Genomic DNA, 21,569 nt, shown 5'->3' on the forward strand with positions numbered 1-21,569 from the left:
GAACAAAAGGCTCACCACGGTGGTGCCGGCGACGAGATCGGCGCGGACGATTGACGGCGTTGAAGACGGGGACGGGACGTGACGGACCGCTAAACCTAGACAAATATTGAGGAAAATGGAGTTTCGAGATCGAGTTTGGAGAGGAGAAAGCTTAAGTAGTGTGGCTCGGGCATTCCATCGAACACCTTATGTGCACAGGAGGTGAGCTAGAGCACCACAAAGCCCTCCCCTTGCCGGCCAGAAAAAACAGAGCAGTATGGAGTGCTCTGCTCGCCGGCGAGGGGGTATATATAGGCAACTCATTGGTCCCGATTCGTGGCTGGAACCGGGACTAAAGGACACCCTTTGGTCCCGGTTCATGCCACCACCCGGGACCAATGATGATGGGCCAGGAGCGAGGCACATTGGTCTCGGTTCGTCACACCAACCGGGACCAAAGGGGCCAGACGAACCGGGACCAATGCCCTCACGAGGCCCGCCCGCCCCCCTGGGCTCACGAACCGGGACCAATGCCCCCATGGGTCCCGGTTCGTGACTGAACCAGGACTAATGGGCTTATCTGGCCTGAACCAAAGGCCTTGTTTTCTACTAGTGAGTGTTATTTCTAACCCACCAGGGTTCAAATTCTATACTTGGCACTAGCGCTGACTTTCTGTGATGTTTGCTCAGTGAGATCTACAATTAGAGATAAAAAATAACAAATTCAATTGTGAGTAGTGTCAGCTTTGGGCGAATAGTGTTTGACAACATTCACATCCGATTTTTTTACAAGTAGATTGAATTAGTAGCTGAAACTTCTTAAGTTTGTACATCAAACATTGATGTGTGTCTACAATTTTTTTCAGAATTTTTAAACATGTTTAATATTTCTAGAAAAATTAATCTCATTGATTCTCGGGCCATCAAAAAAATAAATCTCATTGATTCTCACATAAAAGCAGATCCTACACTAGCTGCCCCCGGATCAGACGGCCACGAGCGCGCCTCCCATCGACGAAAAGAGACTAAAAGCTGGACCCACCTGTCAGTCAGATCCCGCTTCATCGGCGGCAGACCCCACGCGTCCCTGGTCCCACCAGCCGCTTTTCTTCCCCCACTCCAACCCGGCTCCCTGGAACCCGAAGCAAACCCCCGCACCGCACCGCACCCATCCATTCCCCGGTTCCGTTCCGACCCCCTCGGCTGGAAGGCGCGAGAGCTTCCGGAAGCACCCACCGAATCGGCGGCGCGCGATCGGGGAGTGTCGCCGCTGCTGGGGTCGCGCTCGCCGGCGCCGGAGATGGAGATGGACGCGACGGAGAGGCTGCGGTGGCGCTTCTCGGACGGCGGCCTCACCGATCTGCTCGACGCCCGCAGCCTCCACGGTTCCCCCGTAAGCGCCCTCGGAATGGCCGACCCCTTCTGTCCTTTCCGCGTTCCAGGCGTGGTGCATCTGTGCGTTCTTAGCTTTGGGGCGAAGTTTCTGGCCCGAATTGCCCGATTCGGCGGGAGGGGTTCGCGTGGGCGGTGGGCCAATCGCTGGTTGGCTCGTGACCCGCGGGGGTTGGGGGCTCGTGTTGCATTTCTCGGGCGGGGTTTCTCGATCGAGCTGACATTTGGAAGGGTTTATGAACGTCCGGTGAATGTTGGTTAATGCTGCCAATAGCTCGACTGCGTGGAGTCTGAGAGTGACGCAGTTCCTTGTTGATGTATGTATCGGTTGCGTAACCTCGCAGATATCAGAAGTAATGTTGGTTCACAGCTCGTGAGGTGATTTTTTTGGTTCCGTGGGTAGATGCTTCTCGAGAAATTGGAATTGACTCCAGTATCGCCTGTTTTATACTACTGTTATGTGCAGGTGAGTTATTTAGAATGCAGGCGAACGAATTAACAACCCTCCTAATGCATTTTTATGGCGGGGGTGCTTTTTAGGTTGTAGGAGAACGGTATGGGCTGTAGCCAATGGGTTGTTCCATTACTTGGGCTATGCTATTGGATACTAATGTCTACTGTATTAGAAGTGGGACTGTGATATGAGTTTGGGAAGTCATGATCTTTGTGCTATGCTCTTGAGCCAACTTCTTATCACTTTGACCTTGTGTTCGTATATGGTCTCCTTAAATGGGAACTAACTAATAATACTATTATTATTTTTGCGGGAAGAATGGAAACTAAGCGTGAGGTGAATTTATGGGAACTAGGATTTTTGTTCAAAACCTTGTGTTGGATTCTTGGACATTGTCATAGAGTAAACACTGATAAACTAGGCACAATTAACAAAATTTTCTTTTCCAGGACATTGGAAAGAGAATGCAGTTCCATTCTTCTCTAGTACAAAGGCTTGCTTTAGAAAAGGAGATTGAGGTATTTGACTTCTTTTGTTGTTTATCTTATCATATATGCTAGCTTCCTCACAAGAACAGGGAGGTTTGTTTGTTTCCTGCGTTGGAATTTTTATTTGCTTAGAAGGAAGCTGAAATAGCGAAGTTCCTTGCTGTATCCTCGATTTTTACTGGATTGCCTTTTGGTTTCCTGTGATATCTAACAGGGTCACGTAGGTTGCGTGAATGCTATTGCATGGAACTCAAGTGGCTCACTTCTGATATCAGGATCAGATGACACTAGAGTAAGTTTCTGGATGCCAATTTCTCATCCATTATTCTCATGCTATCTGTAGCTGGTAGAGTTGCATGAACTCTTTACTTGTCTTGCAACACAGTAATTTTTTTCCTGTACTTCTTTGTTGACTGAGATTTAACTTTTTGTTACAACCTTAAGTGAAAGCAATCTGAATGATATAACACCATTTTCTTGCAAAATAGATGTTGCTCAGAGTTAGAGATGACACAATCTTGAAGTTGAACATTTTCTATGTATATGATTTTGTTTCCAATGGTGTATATCCTTGGACTGGAAAAGGCCGGAGAGTTTGATGGTTGATTCAGTGTACTTCTGTATCAATACTTGTTCTGCAGGTCAACATCTGGAATTATGCTAATCAAGAGCTGTTGCATGAAATTGATACTGGACATTCAGCAAATGTATTTTGCACAAAATTTGTACCGGAAACATGTGATGAAGTAGTAGTTTCAGGAGCAGGAGATGCCGAGGTACAACCTTTTTATGTTTTCACTTTTATCTTTCCCTGTTATTCTGAGGCATCCTTTTCAGGAGAAGTTTATTGATTCTTTTCCAGGTTCGTGTTTTCAATTTGTCTCGTTTAAGTGGCATAAGGCCTAGGGAGGTTTCCATGGAGCCAGCTGCAGTTTACCAATGTCACTCAAGGAGGGTCAAGAAACTAGCTGTAAGATCCTAGTCTTATGCTGAACGCCATATGATTGGAATGTGGAACCGTATAGCATGAAGAAAATTTGTCTTTGAATTGCATCTAAGTTTGACAAAGCTTTGAGGTTGTTCCTAAATGTACGCCCTTCTAGATTTTACACTAGTGTCAAAACCGCTCTTATATTATGGGACGGAGGGAGTAGTATCTATTCGAGAAGAAAGAACGATGCCTTATTTTCACATCTTTGCACCACTTGAGATGTGTTCTACTTACTGATGCATTAAGATTTCACACTGCCTGGTTCAACATTCATAATTATGTTTATCTGCAATATGTAGGTCGAAGGTGGCAACCCTAATGTAGTGTGGAGTGCAAGTGAGGATGGTACTGTAAGACAGCATGATTTTAGGGAATGCAGTTCCTGTCCTCGTGCAGGATTGGTTAATCAGGAATGCCGTAACGTGCTTGTGAGTATTCTATCTGTTGGGTTCCGCTTCTATTGTGGTTCTCGTTGAGCATCTGATTCCACCTGAATTTAGCTTTTGTCCTTGAGAGCCAAATACAAGTGGCCAGTTTTACTATGGTAGCACATCTTGTGTTACTTTTAAATGTTTCTCTGTTTGAATTTTGAGGTGGTTCTCTTTTTTGTTCCACGAACCCTTGAACAAGAACAGACATAACTAAATGAGCCTATGTTGTTTTATGCTTGTGCATTGCTTTGCTATTTACCAGATGAATGGACCTGTAATGCTTCACTATGGTAATATAATTAGTTTAACTTTGCAACCAGCATGTTGTTGCTTTCAGTCACTTCCTCTCAGGATTGGTATGATCTCTGATGTTATTATGAGTCCTTTTGGAAATGCCATGATAAATATATCCATAGGATAAATGCTGGTTGTAAAGTTAGCTTAGCTGGGTGTGGATTTGGTTTTGATTCCAGTTTCTACATTACATGTGTTTTTGACAGCTAGATCTACGATCTGGAGGAAAGAAGTCTTTAGCTGATCCCCCCAGACAACCGCTGTCGTTTAAGTCTTGTGATATTAGCTCAGTTCGTCCCCATCAGCTCCTTGTTGGTGGGAGGTAATTTGTTGTCATAAATTAGTCAGTGCATGACGGGCCTTGCCCTTCAACTTAAAAAACATCACCTCACAACTTGATGTTTATGCAGTGATGCGTTTGCCCGGCTGTACGATAGGAGAATGCTTCCACCATTGAGCTCATGTCAAACAAGAAGGAAGCCACCGCCTTGTATAAAAATGTTCTGTCCATTGCACCTTGCTGAGAATGTGAGTTTTTCTCCTTGTTGTGGTGTTCCAGATTGTGCATGGTAAAGGTGGCAGTAGTTACTGCTTGCTGGTATCATATGGACTGCTCTTATATTTTAGAGCTATGGGGTTGCTTTAACTTGATTATTTGAGAAAATACTTTTCTGAGGAGTTCAGTTTTCTCCCAGAAATCATGCTACAGTATTTGGCGTAGAATTGGCAACTTTGTTTAGTTTGAGTTCAGAATTCTGTTACCTGTTGCTTTCAAAGTGACTTTTCTGTTACATTCGTTGACATTTGGCCTCTGCATTGTAATCAGAGGAAGTCAAATTTGCACCTTACCCATGTTGCGTTCAGCCCGAATGGGAATGAGGTTCTTTTGAGTTACAGTGGTGAACATGTATATCTATTTGATGTCGACCCAGGTATGGTTGTTCAGCTCCCTTTGTGTATGTATCCTCATTTTTGTTATCACACTTCTGCTTGTTTTCTGCCCACTGCCAGTGTTGATATCTTTAATACTTTACTGGTCAATTTATCTCTATATTTTCAGACAATACGAGTTCAGTGAGATACACAGCAGATGACGTACGCGATCAGTTATGTTTACTGCCTTTTCACAAGGAACCAAGAAAACAAAAGTCAAAACGAGACAAGTTTCCAGCTAAGAGAAATTTGTGTAGGGTGAGCAATCTTCTCTCTCTGCACTTGCTTGGGTGCGCTTGCGCTTCTCGCTTTCATAAACATGGCCTCTTCGTATCACACTATCACATACTACAAAGCATGGACACGACAAAAGTTGCCGAATCCCCGTGCTGACACGGCGGGACACGGGGACACGCTCGGACATGCGGGGATACGCGTATCCCGCCGTATTTCCTGAATTAAGAATTAAAAGAAAGAAAGAAAAGGGAGGGACACGGCTGGGATACGGAAGGGACACGAGGCAAAGCTGGATCTGGAGCACCCTCGCCGCCGTGCTGATGCTGCGCCCACGCCACTGCGGTGCTGTTGCTGCTGTGCCCGCGCCGCCGCCGTTGCTGCTGCTGCATCCCCCGCTGCAGCGCTGGCCGCCGCCGCTGTTGCGGCAAGAGGAGCACGCTGGGAGGAGGGCGGTGGCGAGAGCTGCTGGCCTGCTGCAGGGTAGATGAGAGATCCATCGCTGGGAGGAGAGTGGCGGCTTGGTCAAAGCGTTAGAGCAGAGAGAGATAGGGTTTGAGTTTTGATGGTGCAGATTAATCTGTAGCATTCAGTTGCTCTTGGAATGGCACTAGCTGGGCCGGCCCAACTACTAATGGATCATCTTCTTTGTGGCCCAGTTACTGCTGAATGGGGCAATCTCTTTCTCGTTATTTTTTCGTCTTTAACTCTATATTACATGGCATATTTTTATTTATTTTTATATATACTTGCCGTGTCCCTGATGGGCTGTTTCTGGAAAATGCCGTATCCCGTGCCCCCGTATGCGTGTCGCCGTGTCCGTGTCCCCGTATCCGTGCTTTTTAGATCACATATGTTGCCTGGTCTGCGAGACATGTTGAACTTCTCTGCCTTTCATGGCACCTGTTTCAGGTAGATATGTTGAAGAAACTTATGCAAGTCGTGATAAAATCTCTGGAGACTGGCACAAACCTAATGCATGGCATTGAAGCATGCTGTGAAATACTCGAGGCCATGGAATCTGATATTGATGATAGCACGAGGCATGATTGTTTGTGTACCCGCGCAGGATTGTACCTAAAGGTTTGCTATCATTTGTTTATCGGTTATCAAATCTCTGTTCCATAAAAAATATTGAACTTATGATTTACAGCGGAGGTGGAAAAATGATGTTTACATGGCTATTCGGGATTGCAATGAAGCAAGGAGTATTGACTTCGCATCATTCCAGGCACACTTGTTCATGGCTGATGCACTGCTACAGGTAAAAATGTGTAATTGTGTCTAAGGTTATATATGCTTATACAGCAAATAATGCTGTACCATCATACAAAATCGGTCTAAACCTGGTACTTTGAGTTGCTTTGTGCATGGTATCTCGAGTTGTTTTGCCTTTGTTAGGAAATTCTAAATTTGTGCTACCTATTCTTTGTCAGATGAAAATGAGCATATTCTAAAGCAATTCTAATTAGGTGGATGCTTAGATCATACCGACTCGATCACCCCTTTGTTTAATCGTGTCTGCTATGATCGGCTCCTTGTAGTTCTATAATTGATGTGTAGACTTATCCACAACCACATGCCTACCAATTGATGCGTCTTGTTATCTCACTAAAATTCTTTATCTCCTAAATCCTCCTCCTTTAGTCTGGAGTGATAAATGAAGAGATGGAAACCCGGTACATTCTCCATCTCTTACAAATATGTGCTTTGCCTTCTGTAGTTAGGAAGACTGAAGGAGGCATGTGAATATGCAGAAGCTGCACATAGTCTTGTTCTACCAAATTCGGTGTCTGCGGAACAGGTGGAAAATATAAAGAAGCGACTTGCTGCTGGTGAGTACATAGAAACAATTGTTTTGTCCCGCATAGCTACACCATGTGAATTTAATATTTGGAGATTGTTATGTAGTCACAGCTTCACATGCTAAAAGATGGCCTCTCCAGTGCACATAGCTCAGTAACCTGTTAATCTGAAAATGTTAGTGATCACAAGAAACATGTACATGCAAATGTACCAGTACTTCTCTATATATAATATTCCATATTCATTTTCCATGTAATTTCTGCTGCCACAGCTGTTCGTAGATCCATTGTATTTATTTTATAGCTTCTGGTATTGAACTCGAGGATATATTCGGATTGAGAATTCTATGATGCCAATGGATTCAAAATTTTATTGTTGCTTGTATCCACAATATGTGATATGTTTCTGTTATTTTTTTTGAAAGATCTGATGGATTTATGTTGTTCAAACAGCTGAACTTGAGAAAAATAAAAAAGATCAACAAGGAAATACTAACACTGATGCACGGCATGGACGGTTACGGTCATTGAGTGATCTATTGTTCAGATCAGATGTTAGTGGGTCATCATCACAGGAGGGCCGAGAAGATTCAGATTACAATGATGAGATGGAGTTAGACTTTGATACATCAGTATCAGGTGACGAAAGCCATGATAGTGATCCAGGTGCTGTTCGAGGTAGCTTACGTTTAAAATTGAACCGAAGAGAGGATCAAACTAATGAACAGTCTGTTCGGAATGGATCAGCTGAGTCCACTTGTAATGGCGATTCTGCCTACGAGGTTCTTACTTTTTCATCCTACTCTTTTATCTGAATGTTAAAGTCCCTAGTACGGGATTCTCTTTTTCGGTGTCCTATATTTGTATGCTGACATTGCATGGCTTTAATACCATCCTGTTGTGCAATGTAGCCGGATGTTGCCATTGATATGAAACAAAGATATGTTGGGCACTGCAATGTGGGGACAGATATAAAGCAAGCTAGCTTTCTTGGTGAACAAGGTTAGGCTATTAAGCTGTTTCTTCTTGCATGCATGTTTAATTTTTATTTAAGTCGATAGTCCAGCTACCAGCCGTTTGCATGACGGATAACAGAAGACATCGACCTTTTATAGAAGGCGTACAGCTGTGCACCTTTCATGCACCTGTTGCTAGGTTTGGCGTGGGCTTTTCCTTACCTTTCTAAGTGAAAGATCCCTTCTTGGTCGGTTTCTTATCGTCGGTAATGCTTTCGGATTAAAATAAGAAGTGCAGAGCTCTTGCACATTCTCTAAAAACTATGTTATCAAATACCCTTGATGTTCAGAAAACAAGTCATGAACCAATTAGAGGTTAAATTATCCTAGATTGTGGTGTGGCATATAATTAGGTTCTACAGAATCACTTGATTTGATTTGAATTTATGCAAATTTACCAAATTATCACAAAAGTACACTCCAAAGAAAAGTTATCACTCGAGCAGGCATTATTTGGCATGCATATCTCAAATAACATGTTTAATGAGTTCCTGTTCTAGCCACTGCTATTACGAACCAGACCCACTTGTGAAGGCCACGTTAATTTCTGCGTGTTATACGACGATTGAGGCAGAGCTGATACGTTGGCCAGCTGGCCAGGTCTGCCTTATTGCTCTGATACTCCTCCGTGATTCTCACCCTGCTAACATCAACCAAGAGGTACAGACTGATGTAGAGTCCCAGCAGCGCTAAAATTACCATGTGTCAGTTAAAGGTAGGCTCGTTGGTCAAAGTTGGACGGGAACTCATTAGGGTGTATTTTTGCGACAGATATGTCAGAGTGGACCTGTAGTTTTATGGAACAAACCCGCATAAGAGTGTAGTTTTGTGGAAAGTAATTCTTAAAGCTTAATTTGATGATAGTTTACTCAAAGTATGTGTAGACAGTTAAATTTAATGTAATTCATATGTACTAAATGTGCCTAATGCTGTATTGCTCTTACGATAGGGGAATTTATTGCCAGCGGAAGTGATGATGGTAGATGGTTCATATGGGAGAAAAGAACAGGAAGGCTTGTTAAAATGCTTGCAGGGGATGGAGCTGGTAATTGCAATTTCATTTCTTACTGTGGCTATCCTTGAGTACTGCTTCTCATGTGCCCCTATATCTTGTTTAGTTGTGAACTGTATACAGTCTCATCCCTATGATTGTGCTGTTGCAACGAGTGGAATTGACAATACAATAAAGGTATTTGATCTGATCCTTTTCTTTTCTTGAAGTACTTGAATAATTTGCCCTCACTATTCACTTTGTCTTTGTTTATTGCTAGTTATGGACACCGGATGCAGAAGGTACTTCTATGGTTGATGGACCAGAAATTGATGTGTTAAGTGCCATAGAGAACAACCAGAAGAAGTTATGCCGCAACCGTGAAACTTTGTTGTAAGCTGTCAAAACTTCCTTAGGAGTTTAGCCATATGCTATTTTGGCTTGCAATGAAATTACCACATCTATCATGTGGTACCATGCTGTTTCTTTTGATCTGTGTGCCAAGTTATATATAGAAACTAGCTAGTAATGATTTTCCTATGTTACGTATCTATGTGCAGGCCTTTTGAGTTTTTGGAACGATTTGGGGCGCATGAATTTGCTGAAGGAAGCTTGCATCCTTTAGAGTGTGCGCAGACTTGATATACTATTGCTTGGGTTGCTGAGGTACTGCTGTTTGCTGGAGATTTTAGGGCATTCCCAACATTTTACTCGGGAATAATGTGAAACCTCACTTTTGCTCTCTGATTTCGGCCTTTTGATTTGTTCTTTCTTTCACTTTTCAGGAAAAGGGAGGACATTTAATCCAAGATACAAGCAGCCAGTGTCTAGGTAAACATGAGATTGCAAGGTTGTGTTGCAATCGTAGCCAGTGTTTTGCACACCTTGCTTAGATAATATTGCAGGGGCGCTGGTATTAAGTTGTTGCTTGAGATGTGAATAGACAGTAAAGGCTGTTTGTTGGTGCATTCACTTGTACAGATTGTAGAAAAGCGAAGTCTTGTAATAAGTAAATCATCTGTACATGCTTCCATAATAGAGCCGTCTGCTGTGACGTTTTTCTGGGGCGAAAGGTCGGCGACTTGGATGCTACGTCGTCGGGCAAGTCTACTGGTAAATGCAGGTGAGACCTCGGGTAGAGAAGCTGCAGTAGAGACATACTGTATGTTGCTTGGTGCCGACTTATGGTTTTGGGTCCCCATTTGGTCCAAATGAATGCTTACATGATCGTTTTTAGTTCAGTGTAAGTGCCGTGATGCAGTAGAGACATCACCATCGATAGTTCAGCCTACGTCGTAGGTTGACGGGCGAAGTGGGCAGGCAACACTATCGAACACGCAAAGGGCGAAGTGGACGTGTTTCTCTTTAGATGCAAGAGCGTTTCGCTCACCCTTGCAAGGAAGTGACGGAACCCTAGCGACGCTAAGGCTGTCTCGGCTTGTTTTATAAACGTTTCTGTTGTCCGCGGCAAGGTTGCGGGCGTTTTGATAATGCCAGTTTCTCCGGGTGCGGGGGCCCTCTGGTATGTTTTTCCGCTCCGGTTTCATCTGTCGGCTGGCGTTGCGAGTATATGTTCCAGCTGGAAGTATGTAGAATGTCCGAACCTATCACTTGGTAGCCAACTGTACGTCACTAGTACTAGTAGTATTTTTTTTTTGAACAAATCACTAGTACTAGTAGTAGTACTTTTATCTAGAGCAGGGCCAAGCAAAGCAAAACAAACCAAATCAGCGCCCTATCACTAGTGCCTGGAAGCCTGGAATCCAGAGGTGTTGCTTTGCTGACGTCTCAATCGCGCCATCCCCATCCAGCTCGTGTTCTCCGATCTCATCCAAGACAAAGAGACCCATCGTGAGAAATGAAAATACCCTCGTGGTAATCGCGTCGACTCTGTTGAATTTGCCCCTGTCCAGATCATGATGTCCTACGCTGTACCGCAGACGTACATCTTTCTTTCTACCAACAACTTTTATTATGTTTATTATACACGAAGAAGAAAAGCAAAGACCCAAATTGCTAATCCCACGTCCGCACGCACTAGCTAAGAAGGAGCCCTCGAGTCCACGTCTCAGCATGCTGCAGTCTTCACCAAGGCTCGTCGTGGTTTACAGTACATACACCGAGGGAAAAAGAAAGTCAAAGGCCATAGCTTCACGTATAGACCAGGCGCGCACGCAACGGATCACGCCAAAACGAGAAAAAAAAAATCCTTGTCTCGCCTCGCCGTGAAGCACTTGCCCGTCGGTCCGGTCAGGTCCGGCCTCTCCCTTCCCCTCTGGTGGCTGGCCGGTGGTATTCCTTCCTACGCACACCACACGCGCGCACGCCACAAAGTACAACTAGTAGTACCTGCCACTAGGTCGCAGTGGGGGCCACGCATCACCTGGTATCCGATTGGCTGTCGCCGCATGCATGCCTAGTCAAACAAAACACACCGACCCCCCGCCGTCGCCCATCGGCCCCCTGTTTTTCAGCTATTTTACAAAGGCTGCCATCGCTTGACTCTCTAGGTCTACTGGGCAAGAGACCGTCGCGTGTGACTGACAGGTCGCCCGCTGGCCCCGTGGGCCGCTCCTGTCAGTGAAGCCAAGTACGGATGCGCGTCGCGTTTCGGTAGGCCCAGGCTTGCCCCGCCGCCCAACGAGGACCGTCCACCCAAACGCAATTATTCCTTCCACGGGCCGGGGTCTGGCTTGCCCCCTCGATGCCCTCCTTTTCACGGCTTTGCCACTGGAAAACGACACGCTATTTGTTTTTGTCTTTGTTATCATTATTATTACTCAGGTTGTTTTGTGTACTCGCCCTTGTAAGATCTGATATTTACTGGACCAGCGGAGACATTCTATCGTGCTGTGCGTGTATTGTTCTTGTTTTTTTTACAACGCAAGTACTCTAGTTTTTTCCCCTTTGATCAAGGAATGCCAACGCAAGTGTGACTTTCCTACATCGTGCACGTATTCATGTAAGCCCAGACTTCACCCTATTTCCGAAACAAGAAAATTACCCCTCCGTCCCACAATATAAGACGTTTTTGCAACCTGTTTTAGCTTGCGAAAGCGTCTTATATTATAGGATGGGGGAAGTACATTACATGCACAAGCAAATAAAATGTGACACCAGATACTTGCATGCCATGACAAGGGTGGCGGTGTGACTGGACCATGGCACGTTGCGATCGTTGAGATGCATCCGATGGCCTCAACAAGCTTTGTCTTTGATTTTATTGTGTCGATCGATTTAGTACATGTGAAGGAGCGTCCGCACTCATGCCCAAGGAATGTAGGTGTTGAATCACACAACCTTGTTAATAAATATCGTTTCTCCATCTACTTCGCCCAATGGTCTAATTGCGTAAGTCATAACATCTTGCATGCTATAGAAATAGAATAATCCATTGTGAAAGACGTGGAATGTGCTAAAATAAATAAATTTGTAAACAACTTAATTTGTGCCAGTTGCGCACATGATAGCCCAACTAAGGTTGGTTGTAATGGGTAGTATCATAAGTTAGTATCATGCATATGATACTAGTGTATGATACTACCTCCCTAATGCATAGTATCATATGGTAGTATCATAGATGACTTTATTTATTGTCATGCATGACACATACTAGTGTAGCATTTATTATGATACGGTATCATGATATGATACTCAACCCTCTTTTACTTCATTTAATTCTATGCCACCTCATCAAAGTTGCCTAGTTGGCATGCATGATACTAGCTATGATACTCCCATTACAACCAGCCTAAGAAATAAGAATGTATTAGTAATGTCGTTCTGATACTCATTTATAGTTTATAAACTTTATCAATAATGCCATGCCCTATTTAGGAGAAAAGTTGCACGTCGTGTGGTAATACGCTTTCTCTCTCCACTTCGCTATAACCATCACCGGTTTCGGAGGAATCCATTTCAAAATGTTATGTCCATGGAAGAAAACTTTGGAGATAATAGAGGTAACTTATTTTAACGAGAATCGATTGAGATATCAAAACAAAGAAAGTAGTTGAAGCCATTTTTTCTTCAATTCAGTGAAGAGCTTCACACAAAAAAGTATAAACTTGAAGGTCCAAAAGGCAAAAGCTAACTGAAAAAATAAATCAGGACAGCGTTACATGTCCGCCATGGGGGACGAGGTGGAGGAGGACAAAAGAGGGCAGCTCCCGCAAGATCTTGAGATGTGTGAAGACTACCGCAGACAGCGCATCAGCTTATTAGCACTACCACAGCCAGCAGCGCCCCCACCATCCTCCAGTTCATTCTTCTCCCTAACCCTGCTGCAGGTAGTTTGCCTTGCCAAGAACAAGGCAAGCAAAGCCTATCGATCGATCGATCGATCGATCGGAATCGATCTCATGTGGCAGCTCTGCCCATCCATCTGAGATCGATTGATCGATCGCCAGGTGTGTATACCCGTTAATTTCCATGGGAGGCGACGGCAAGTTGGGTGCCGCCGAGGCCGCCGTCTGCTGCATGTGCGGCGACCATGGCCTCCTGCCGGAGCTGTTCCGCTGCGCCGCCTGCTCCTTCCGCTCCCAGCACACGTATGTATCCTACCTCTTTTCCGTTGGCGCATATGTGTGATTAGAAGAGCTAATTTTGGATTTATTTGCATGGATATTCTTGGATACGGGGATAGCTAGGTTAATTAGCAACGACGGCAGGTTCGTGAAATAGGAGGATTTTTGTGTGTGTGTGTGAAATGGTTCTAACCGAACGACGACACAGCATATCACAAACATGCGCACATGGAATTAGCTAACACACCAACATACGCAAGCATTGATTCGCATATGGCTATTCATCATTAATTCTGCATCATCATCTAGCTTGGCGTACGAAGTACCATACAATGCCAGCAGTTATATAATGGATTAGTTTCGTGCTTGGATTCATCTGAACAAGAACTGTTCAATGGCAATCCCCTTTTGAGTTTGCATTGGTATATTTGGTGACACGTTTGGCATACACATATCTATCTCCGATATATCATTTTCGCCACCCTGTGCCCGGCCCGCCCCTACATCCAGCCAATTAATTTGTTCCGACTTTTTGCACGATTCCACGAGAATTCGTCAACAAAATGGGGCCGGCCAAAGACCCAAGAGATATATACACACATCCGATCGATGTTGATATAAAGCTGTACGGTCGCTGTACCCTGTATAGACATCCAGCTAGTTCAGCCACAGCTGAATCGATCGGTCGCCATTGTTCAGTTCTTTGATATTTCACGTGTCTACCATCTGCAAATGTGTGCGACAGTGCATGCAATAACGCAGTACATGCACTCCATGTATCTGCATGTACTCCGTATGTACGTACTACCTAGCAACTAAATGTGTACACATGGTCATGTGTCACGTCAGGTACTGCACGGATCGGTACCCCAAGGCGGAGGCGTACGGCACATGCAACTGGTGCCTGAGGGCAGGGCAAGGAAGCGGCGACGGCGGCGGCGCCGATCCTAGCCCGGTGATATCCACCTTCAAAGTGCCCGGCCGGCCTGTGCCGGCCGCTGACCGCATGGATGTCCCGGCTTGCAGCGGTGGCAGCAGATCGATGCCGGGGAAGGTCGCGGCTCGCGGCGACTTCGCCGCGGAGTTGAACAAGCCTATCAAGAAGCAGCAACACCGGCGGCGGCTCCTGCTGCAGCGGTCGGCGTCTGACCTGAGCAGTGGCGTCCGTGCCAACCGCGGCGCCGGGCCGCCCTCTCCCGGCGTCGCCCGGGGAAGACCGAGGGTTCGGAGGTACAAGCTCTTGGAAGAGGTCATCAGTAGCTAGCTGAGCGCCGTACATGTCGTGCATGGTTTAGTGTGCGTATTTAAGCATGCGGGCATGTATTTACGTACATGTAGTAGACGTGAGCAGGTGCGGCGGTGGAGTTCTATAGCTCTATATATGTGATGTTGAGAGCATGACGATCGACTTGCTAACAATAACATGCAGCTCGATCATTCACTTGATTCCCGGTTTAGAGAGTGTTAATGTAAGAGAGACAAATGACAAATGAACAGTAGCCGAGTTCGTTCCTCGATGATGTTTACATTTGTAAAGGAACAGTGTAAAGACAAATGAAAGGGCTTAATTGGGCCAATTAAACTTAAATATTTTTTAGTCAAAAATACCTTCGGCTTTAATAAGGCCCAGTTAGTCTTATCTGTTGGATCGCCAATATAATACATATACTTTGGTGTATCACAATGCATCGTAAAATTTCCCATTATTTATCGTTGGTTGGGATCACACTTCTGTTTCGGAATATAAGATGTATTGATTTTCATGCAAGTCAAATTTGTGTATGTTTGACCATGATTATTGAATGAAATATTGACATATACAATACAAAATAAAAATATGAAAATAATTTTTGTGATAGATCTAATGATACAGATTTGGTACTGTAGATATTGGTATTTTTTCTTCTAAAAACTTGGTCAAACATATACATGTTTGACTTTAAGAAAACTAATTCACTTAATATTTTGGAACGAAGGCAGTAGTTTCTGAACGAATGCTATGTCGCCGAAGGGATGCCTTGCATGTTGGTTGGATAAGGTGCATGAGCGAAACTATCGTTATATCATCATCATCATCTTGTTAAGTCTCCTAAACCCTCTAGGAAAAATATGAGAAGATATGTGCAATATGACATCAAAAACTCTCGAAGAAAACGTGGGAGCAAAAGGAGAAACTGACATATCATAATACCCGTATTACTATTACCTCATTAAAAACCTTCCAAGAGAAACCATTCGGAAAAAAACTCATAAATAAAAAGAATGCAATATCAAAGATCCGAGGACCACAAATATATTATCATACATGGATACACCCACCGAACTTTGCAAGTCTCGAAGTCGTCTCATATCAATTCCATTAATACAGTTCTCAAATAAAAACATGGTAAGGACTTTGTACATAAATCAACAACATTATCACATGACTTCGTTTGCAAAGTATTTATCTCCCATTTTTCTGCAACTCATAGGGATAAAATAATTTAGGAGCAACATGCTTTGCAATATTATTCTTTATATAACATGTTTGCATCTGCGTAATGCATGCAACATTATCTTCATAGATAATGGTGGGTGATTCAAATGAACCAATCCCACTTGAACTTCCAATAAAATTCATCATTCCGTGAAGCCATACATACTCACGTGATGCTTCATACAGAATAATGATTTCAGAATGATTTGTGGATGTAGCCACCAAAGTTTGTTTTGTTGATTTCCAAGAGAAGGTTGTACCCCCATGCGAAAAGACAAAACAAGTATGTGATCTAGCATTATGGGGACCAGGTGGATATCCAGCATCACAATATCCCACCATAGTCATGTCTTGATTCCTCTGATAGAACAAACTATGAGCATCTACAGCCGGGCGCCCCAAACCTGCCTCATATGCCGGGGCGGGCTGCCCGGTCACGAAATTTTGACCCAGACGGGTGCCTCAAACGCCCGGGCTAACCGACACCCTTCAGATCCAGCCCAAATATGGGGTGGATATCGGGGCACTCGAGCGCGTCCGCCACGTCAGACCCGACAGCCCAACCTCATCGCAAATTGCACCGAATCCACCAAATCGACCTATCGCATCGATTTGCTCTCTCCTCTCTTCTTCCTACTCCCCCCTTCCATCTCGCCGCCCCGCCGCCGTGCGCGCCTTGTAGCCGTCCATAGCCTCTGCGCTGCCACCTTCGGCAAAGCAGTCCTCTCTCTCGTCCTCGCTGCCGGGGACGTCGTCGCCGACCCAGACCCCACCGCAATATGTCCATCAACTCTCTAGCTCTGGCTTGCGTTCTATGTGTTTGATACATTGTCTGACCGATTTTTCTTGATTTTGTAGGGAAAATGATGAATTACGATGCTTCGCCAGACGAGGAGTATCGACCGATGGAGCTTGATTAAATGATTCAAGATGACTACTTCGATTCCTTGGATTCAGACAAAGAAGTGGACATGATCATGCTTATGAGCATGCAAGAGGAAATGGATCGGCAGGTGGAGCATATTCTCAACTTCAAGGGCTCAATCAAAGGGAGAAGAGTGATCAATCGGGATAGGGTGTCTAGAGCACGGCTATTATAGAAGGACTACTTTGCTCTGAACCTAACTTTCCCAGATGATCCATGGTTTCGTTGCCGTTTCCCCATGTGGAAACCATTGTTCTTGCGCATTGTGGAGGGAGTGGAGGCACATGATGACTACTTCAAGCTCAAGAGGGATTGATGCATCCAACTTTCTTTATCTGCTAAGCATAAGTGCACGACTTGCACTTGGTAATGCCGCAGATGCCGTTGGTGAGATGGTCAGGAAGGGGAGAGCACATGCCTGAAGACTACTGTCAGGTTTGCCCGCGCCTTGGTGCAGGTGTTTGGCGCAGAGTATCTGCGAGAACCAAATGCATAGGAAACAAAAAAGTTGTTGGCTATTGGAGAGGCCAGAGGGTTGCTAGGAATTCTCGGATCAATTGATTGCATGCATTGAAACCAGAAGAACTGCCCCAAAGATTTGCGGGGAATGTATCAAGGTCACTCCAAAGAGGCCACCATCATACTTGAAGCGGTGGCATCACATGACTTATGGATTTGGCATGCATTCTTTGGAATGCCGGGATCTCACAATGACATCAACATGCTTCAACGATCTCCGGTGTTCAGCAGTCTTTGCAATGGGGAATCGCCGCCGTGCAACTACATTGTCAACAACCGTGAGTACAACATGGGATACTATATTGCGGACGACATCTATCCTCAGTGGGCGGCGTTTGTGTAGACCATATCCAAACCACAGGGCAACAAACAAAGCCTGTTGGGTTTCGTAGTAATTTCAAAATTTTTCCTACGCACACGCAAGATCATGTGATGCATAGCAACGAGAGGAGAGTGTTGTCTACGTACCCAACGTAGACCGACTGCGGAAGCGATGACGCGACATAGAGGAAGTAGTCATACGTCTTCACGATCCAACCGATCAAGTACCGAAACTACGGCACCTCCGAGTTCGAGCACACGTTCAGCTCGATGACGATCCCCGGACTCCGATCCAGCAAAGTGTCGGGGAAGAGTTTCGTCAGCACGACGGCGTGGTGACGATCTTGATGAACTACAGCAGCAGGGCTTCGCCTAAACTCCGCTACAGTATTATCGAGGAATATGGTGGCAGGGGGCACCGCACACGGCTAAGGAATCGATCACGTGGATCAACTTGTGTCAACTTGTGTGTTTAGAGGTGCCCCTGCCTCAGTATATAAAGGAGCCAAGGGGGGAGGGTGCGCCGGCCAAGAGAGAGAGGCGCAGGAGGAGTCCTACTCCTACCGGGAGTAGGACTCCCCCCCCCCAATCCTATTCTAACTAGGATTCCCAAGGGGGAAAGAGGGAGAGGGGTGGCCGGCCACCTCTCCTAGTCCTAATAGGACTAGGGGATGGGGGGAGGCGCGCAGCCCCCTTGGGCTGCCCCTTTCTCCTTTCCACTAAGGCCCATGATGGCCCATATGGCTCCCGGGGGGGTTCCGGTAACCTCCCGGTATTCCGGTAAAATCCCGATTTTACCCGGAACACTTCCGATGTCCAAACATAGGCTTCCAATATATCAATCTTTATGTCTCGACCATTTCGAGACTCCTCGTCGTGTCCGTGATCATATCCGGGACTCCGAACAACCTTCGGTACATCAAAATGCATAAACTCATAATATAACTATCATCGTAACTTTAAGCGTGCGGACCCTACGGGTTCGAGAACAATGTAGACATGACCGAGACACGTCTCCAGTCAATAACCAATAGCGGGACCTGGATGCCCATATTGGCTCCTACATATTCTACGAAGATCTTTATCGGTCAGACCGCATAACAACATACGTTGTTCCCTTTGTCATCGGTATGTTACTTGCCCGAGATTCGATCGTCGGTATCCAATACCTAGTTCAATCTTGTTACCGGCAAGTCTCTTTACTCGTTCCGTAATACATCATCTCACAACTAACATATTAGTTGTAATGCTTGCAAGGCTTATGTGATGTGTATTACCGAGAGGGCCCAGAGATACCTCTCCGACAATCGGAGTGCTAATCTCGAAATACGCCAACCCAACATCGACCATTGGAGACACCTGTAGTACTCCTTTATAATCACCCATTTACGTTGTGACGTTTGGTAGTACCCAAAGTGTTCCTCCGGTAAACGGGAGTTGCATAATCTCATAGTCATAGGAACATGTATAAGTCATGAAGAAAGCAATAGCAACATACTAAACGATCAGGTGCTAAGCTAATGGAATGGGTCATGTCAATCAGATCATTCTACTAATGATGTGACCTCGTTAATCAAATAACAACTCATTGTTCATGGTTAGGAAACATAACCATCTTTGATTAACGAGCTAGTCAAGTAGAGGCATACTAGTGACACTCTGTTTGTCTATGTATTCACACATGTATTATGTTTCCGGAAAATACAATTCTAGCATGAATAATAAACATTTATCATGATTATAAGGAAATGAATAATAACTTTATTATTGCCTCTAGGGCATATTTCCTTCAGTCTCCCACTTGCACTAGAGTCAATAATCTAGATTACACTGTAATGAATCTAACACCCATGGAGCTTTGGTGCTGATCATGTTTTGCTCGTGGAAGAGGCTTAGTCAACGGGTCTGCAACATTCAGATCCGTATGTATCTTGCAAATCTCTATGTCTCCCACCTGGACTAGATCCCGGATGGAGTTGAAGCGTCTCTTGATGTGTTTGGTCCTTTTGTGAAATCTGGATTCCTTTGCCAAGGCAATTGCACCAGTATTGTCACAAAAGATTTTCATTGGACCCGATGCACTAGGTATGACACCTAGATCGGATATGAACTCCTTCATCCAGACTCCTTCATTTGCTGCTTCCGAAGCAGCTATGTATTCCGCTTCACATGTAGATCCCGCTACGACGCTTTGTTTAGAACTGCACCAACTGACAGCTCCACCGTTTAATGTAAACACGTATCCGGTTTGCGATTTAGAATCGTCCGGATCAGCGTCAAAGCTTGCATCAACGTAACCTTTTACGATGAGCTCTTTGTCACTTCCATATACGAGAAACATATCCTTAGTCCTTTTCAGGTATTTCAGGACGTTCTTGACCGCTGTCCAATGATCCATTCCTGGATTACTTTGGTACCTCCCTGCTAAACTTATAGCAAGGCACACATCAGGTTTGGTACACAGCATTGCATACATGATAGAGCCTATGGCTGATGCATAGGGAACATCTTTCATATTCTCTCTATCTTCTGCAGTGGTCGGGCATTGAGTCTTACTCAATTTCACACCTTGTAACACAGGCAAGAACCCTTTCTTTGCTTGATTCATTTTGAATTTCTTCAAAATTTTGTCAAGGTATGTGCTTTGTGAAAGTCCAATTAAGCGTCTTGATCTGTCTCTATAGATCTTAATGCCTAATATGTAAGCAGCTTCACCGAGGTCTTTCATTGAAAAACTTTTATTCAAGTATCCCTTTATGCTATCCAGAAATTCTATATCATTTCCAATCAGTAATATGTCATCCACATATAATATCAGAAATGCTACAGAGCTCCCACTCACTTTCTTGTAAATACAGGCTTCTCCGAAAGTCTGTATAAAACCAAATGCTTTGATCACACTATCAAAACGTTTATTCCAACTCCGAGAGGCTTGCACCAGTCCATAAATGGATCGCTGGAGCTTGCACACTTTGTTAGCTCCCTTTGGATCGACAAAACCTTCTGGTTGCATCATATACAACTCTTCTTCCAGGAATCCATTCAGGAATGCAGTTTTGACATCCATTTGCCAAATTTCATAATCATAAAATGCGGCAATTGCTAACATGATTCGGACGGACTTAAGCATCGCTACGGGTGAGAAGGTCTCATCGTAGTCAATTCCTTGAACTTGCCGAAAACCTTTTGCGACAAGTCGAGCTTTGTAGACAGTAACATTACTATCAGCGTCGGTCTTCTTCTTAAAAATCCATTTATTCTCAATCGCTTGCCGATCATCGGGCAAGTCAACCAAAGTCCATACTTTGTTCTCATACATGGATCCCATCTCAGATTTCATGGCTTCTAGCCACTTTGCGGAATCTGGGCTCACCATCGCTTCTTCATAGTTCGTAGGTTCATCATGATCTAGTAGCATGACCTCCAGAACAGGATTACCGTACCACTCTGGTGCGGATCTTACTCTGGTTGATCTACGAAGTTCAGTAGTATCTTGATCTGAAGTTTCATGATCATTATCATTGGCTTCCTCACTAACTGGTGTAGGTGTCACTGAAACAGTTTTCTGTGATGAACTACTTTCCAGTAAGGGAGCAGGTACAGTTACCTCGTCAAGTTCTACTTTCCTCCCACTCACTTCTTTCGAGAGAAACTCCTTCTCTAGAAATGATCCATTCTTAGCAACGAATGTTTTGCCTTCGGATCTGTGATAGAAGGTGTACCCAACAGTTTCCTTTGGGTATCCTATGAAGACACATTTCTCCGATTTGGGTTCGAGCTTATCAGGTTGAAGT

At 44.6% G+C, this 21,569-nt stretch overlaps 2 protein-coding genes across 2 annotated transcripts; both read left to right on the forward strand.

Annotated features, from left to right (window-relative positions):
• The first annotated feature begins 1,110 nt into the window (after window positions 1–1,110).
• LOC123093436 (protein ALTERED SEED GERMINATION 2) lies at window positions 1,111–10,080 on the forward strand. The gene is made up of 20 exons (XM_044515411.1): window positions 1,111–1,372; window positions 2,275–2,343; window positions 2,528–2,605; window positions 2,955–3,089; window positions 3,176–3,283; window positions 3,604–3,732; window positions 4,236–4,351; window positions 4,440–4,557; window positions 4,856–4,961; window positions 5,090–5,220; window positions 6,109–6,279; window positions 6,350–6,460; window positions 6,920–7,031; window positions 7,455–7,783; window positions 7,913–8,003; window positions 8,967–9,062; window positions 9,136–9,206; window positions 9,289–9,401; window positions 9,569–9,674; window positions 9,794–10,080. Exons 1-19 carry the CDS (start codon window positions 1,280–1,282, stop codon window positions 9,648–9,650), a joined length of 2,259 nt encoding a protein of 752 aa, XP_044371346.1. The 5' UTR covers window positions 1,111–1,279; the 3' UTR covers window positions 9,651–9,674; window positions 9,794–10,080.
• Window positions 10,081–13,157: 3,077 nt separating this feature from the next.
• LOC123089299 (uncharacterized) lies at window positions 13,158–15,215 on the forward strand. Its single transcript, XM_044511012.1, has 2 exons — window positions 13,158–13,558; window positions 14,384–15,215. The coding sequence occupies exons 1-2, from the start codon at window positions 13,440–13,442 to the stop codon at window positions 14,796–14,798; spliced, it is 534 nt and encodes a 177-aa protein (XP_044366947.1). The 5' UTR covers window positions 13,158–13,439; the 3' UTR covers window positions 14,799–15,215.
• The last annotated feature ends 6,354 nt before the right edge of the window (window positions 15,216–21,569 follow it).

Source organism: Triticum aestivum, chromosome 4B (genome assembly GCF_018294505.1).
Source record: "Triticum aestivum cultivar Chinese Spring chromosome 4B, IWGSC CS RefSeq v2.1, whole genome shotgun sequence".
NCBI lineage: Eukaryota > Viridiplantae > Streptophyta > Magnoliopsida > Poales > Poaceae > Triticum > Triticum aestivum.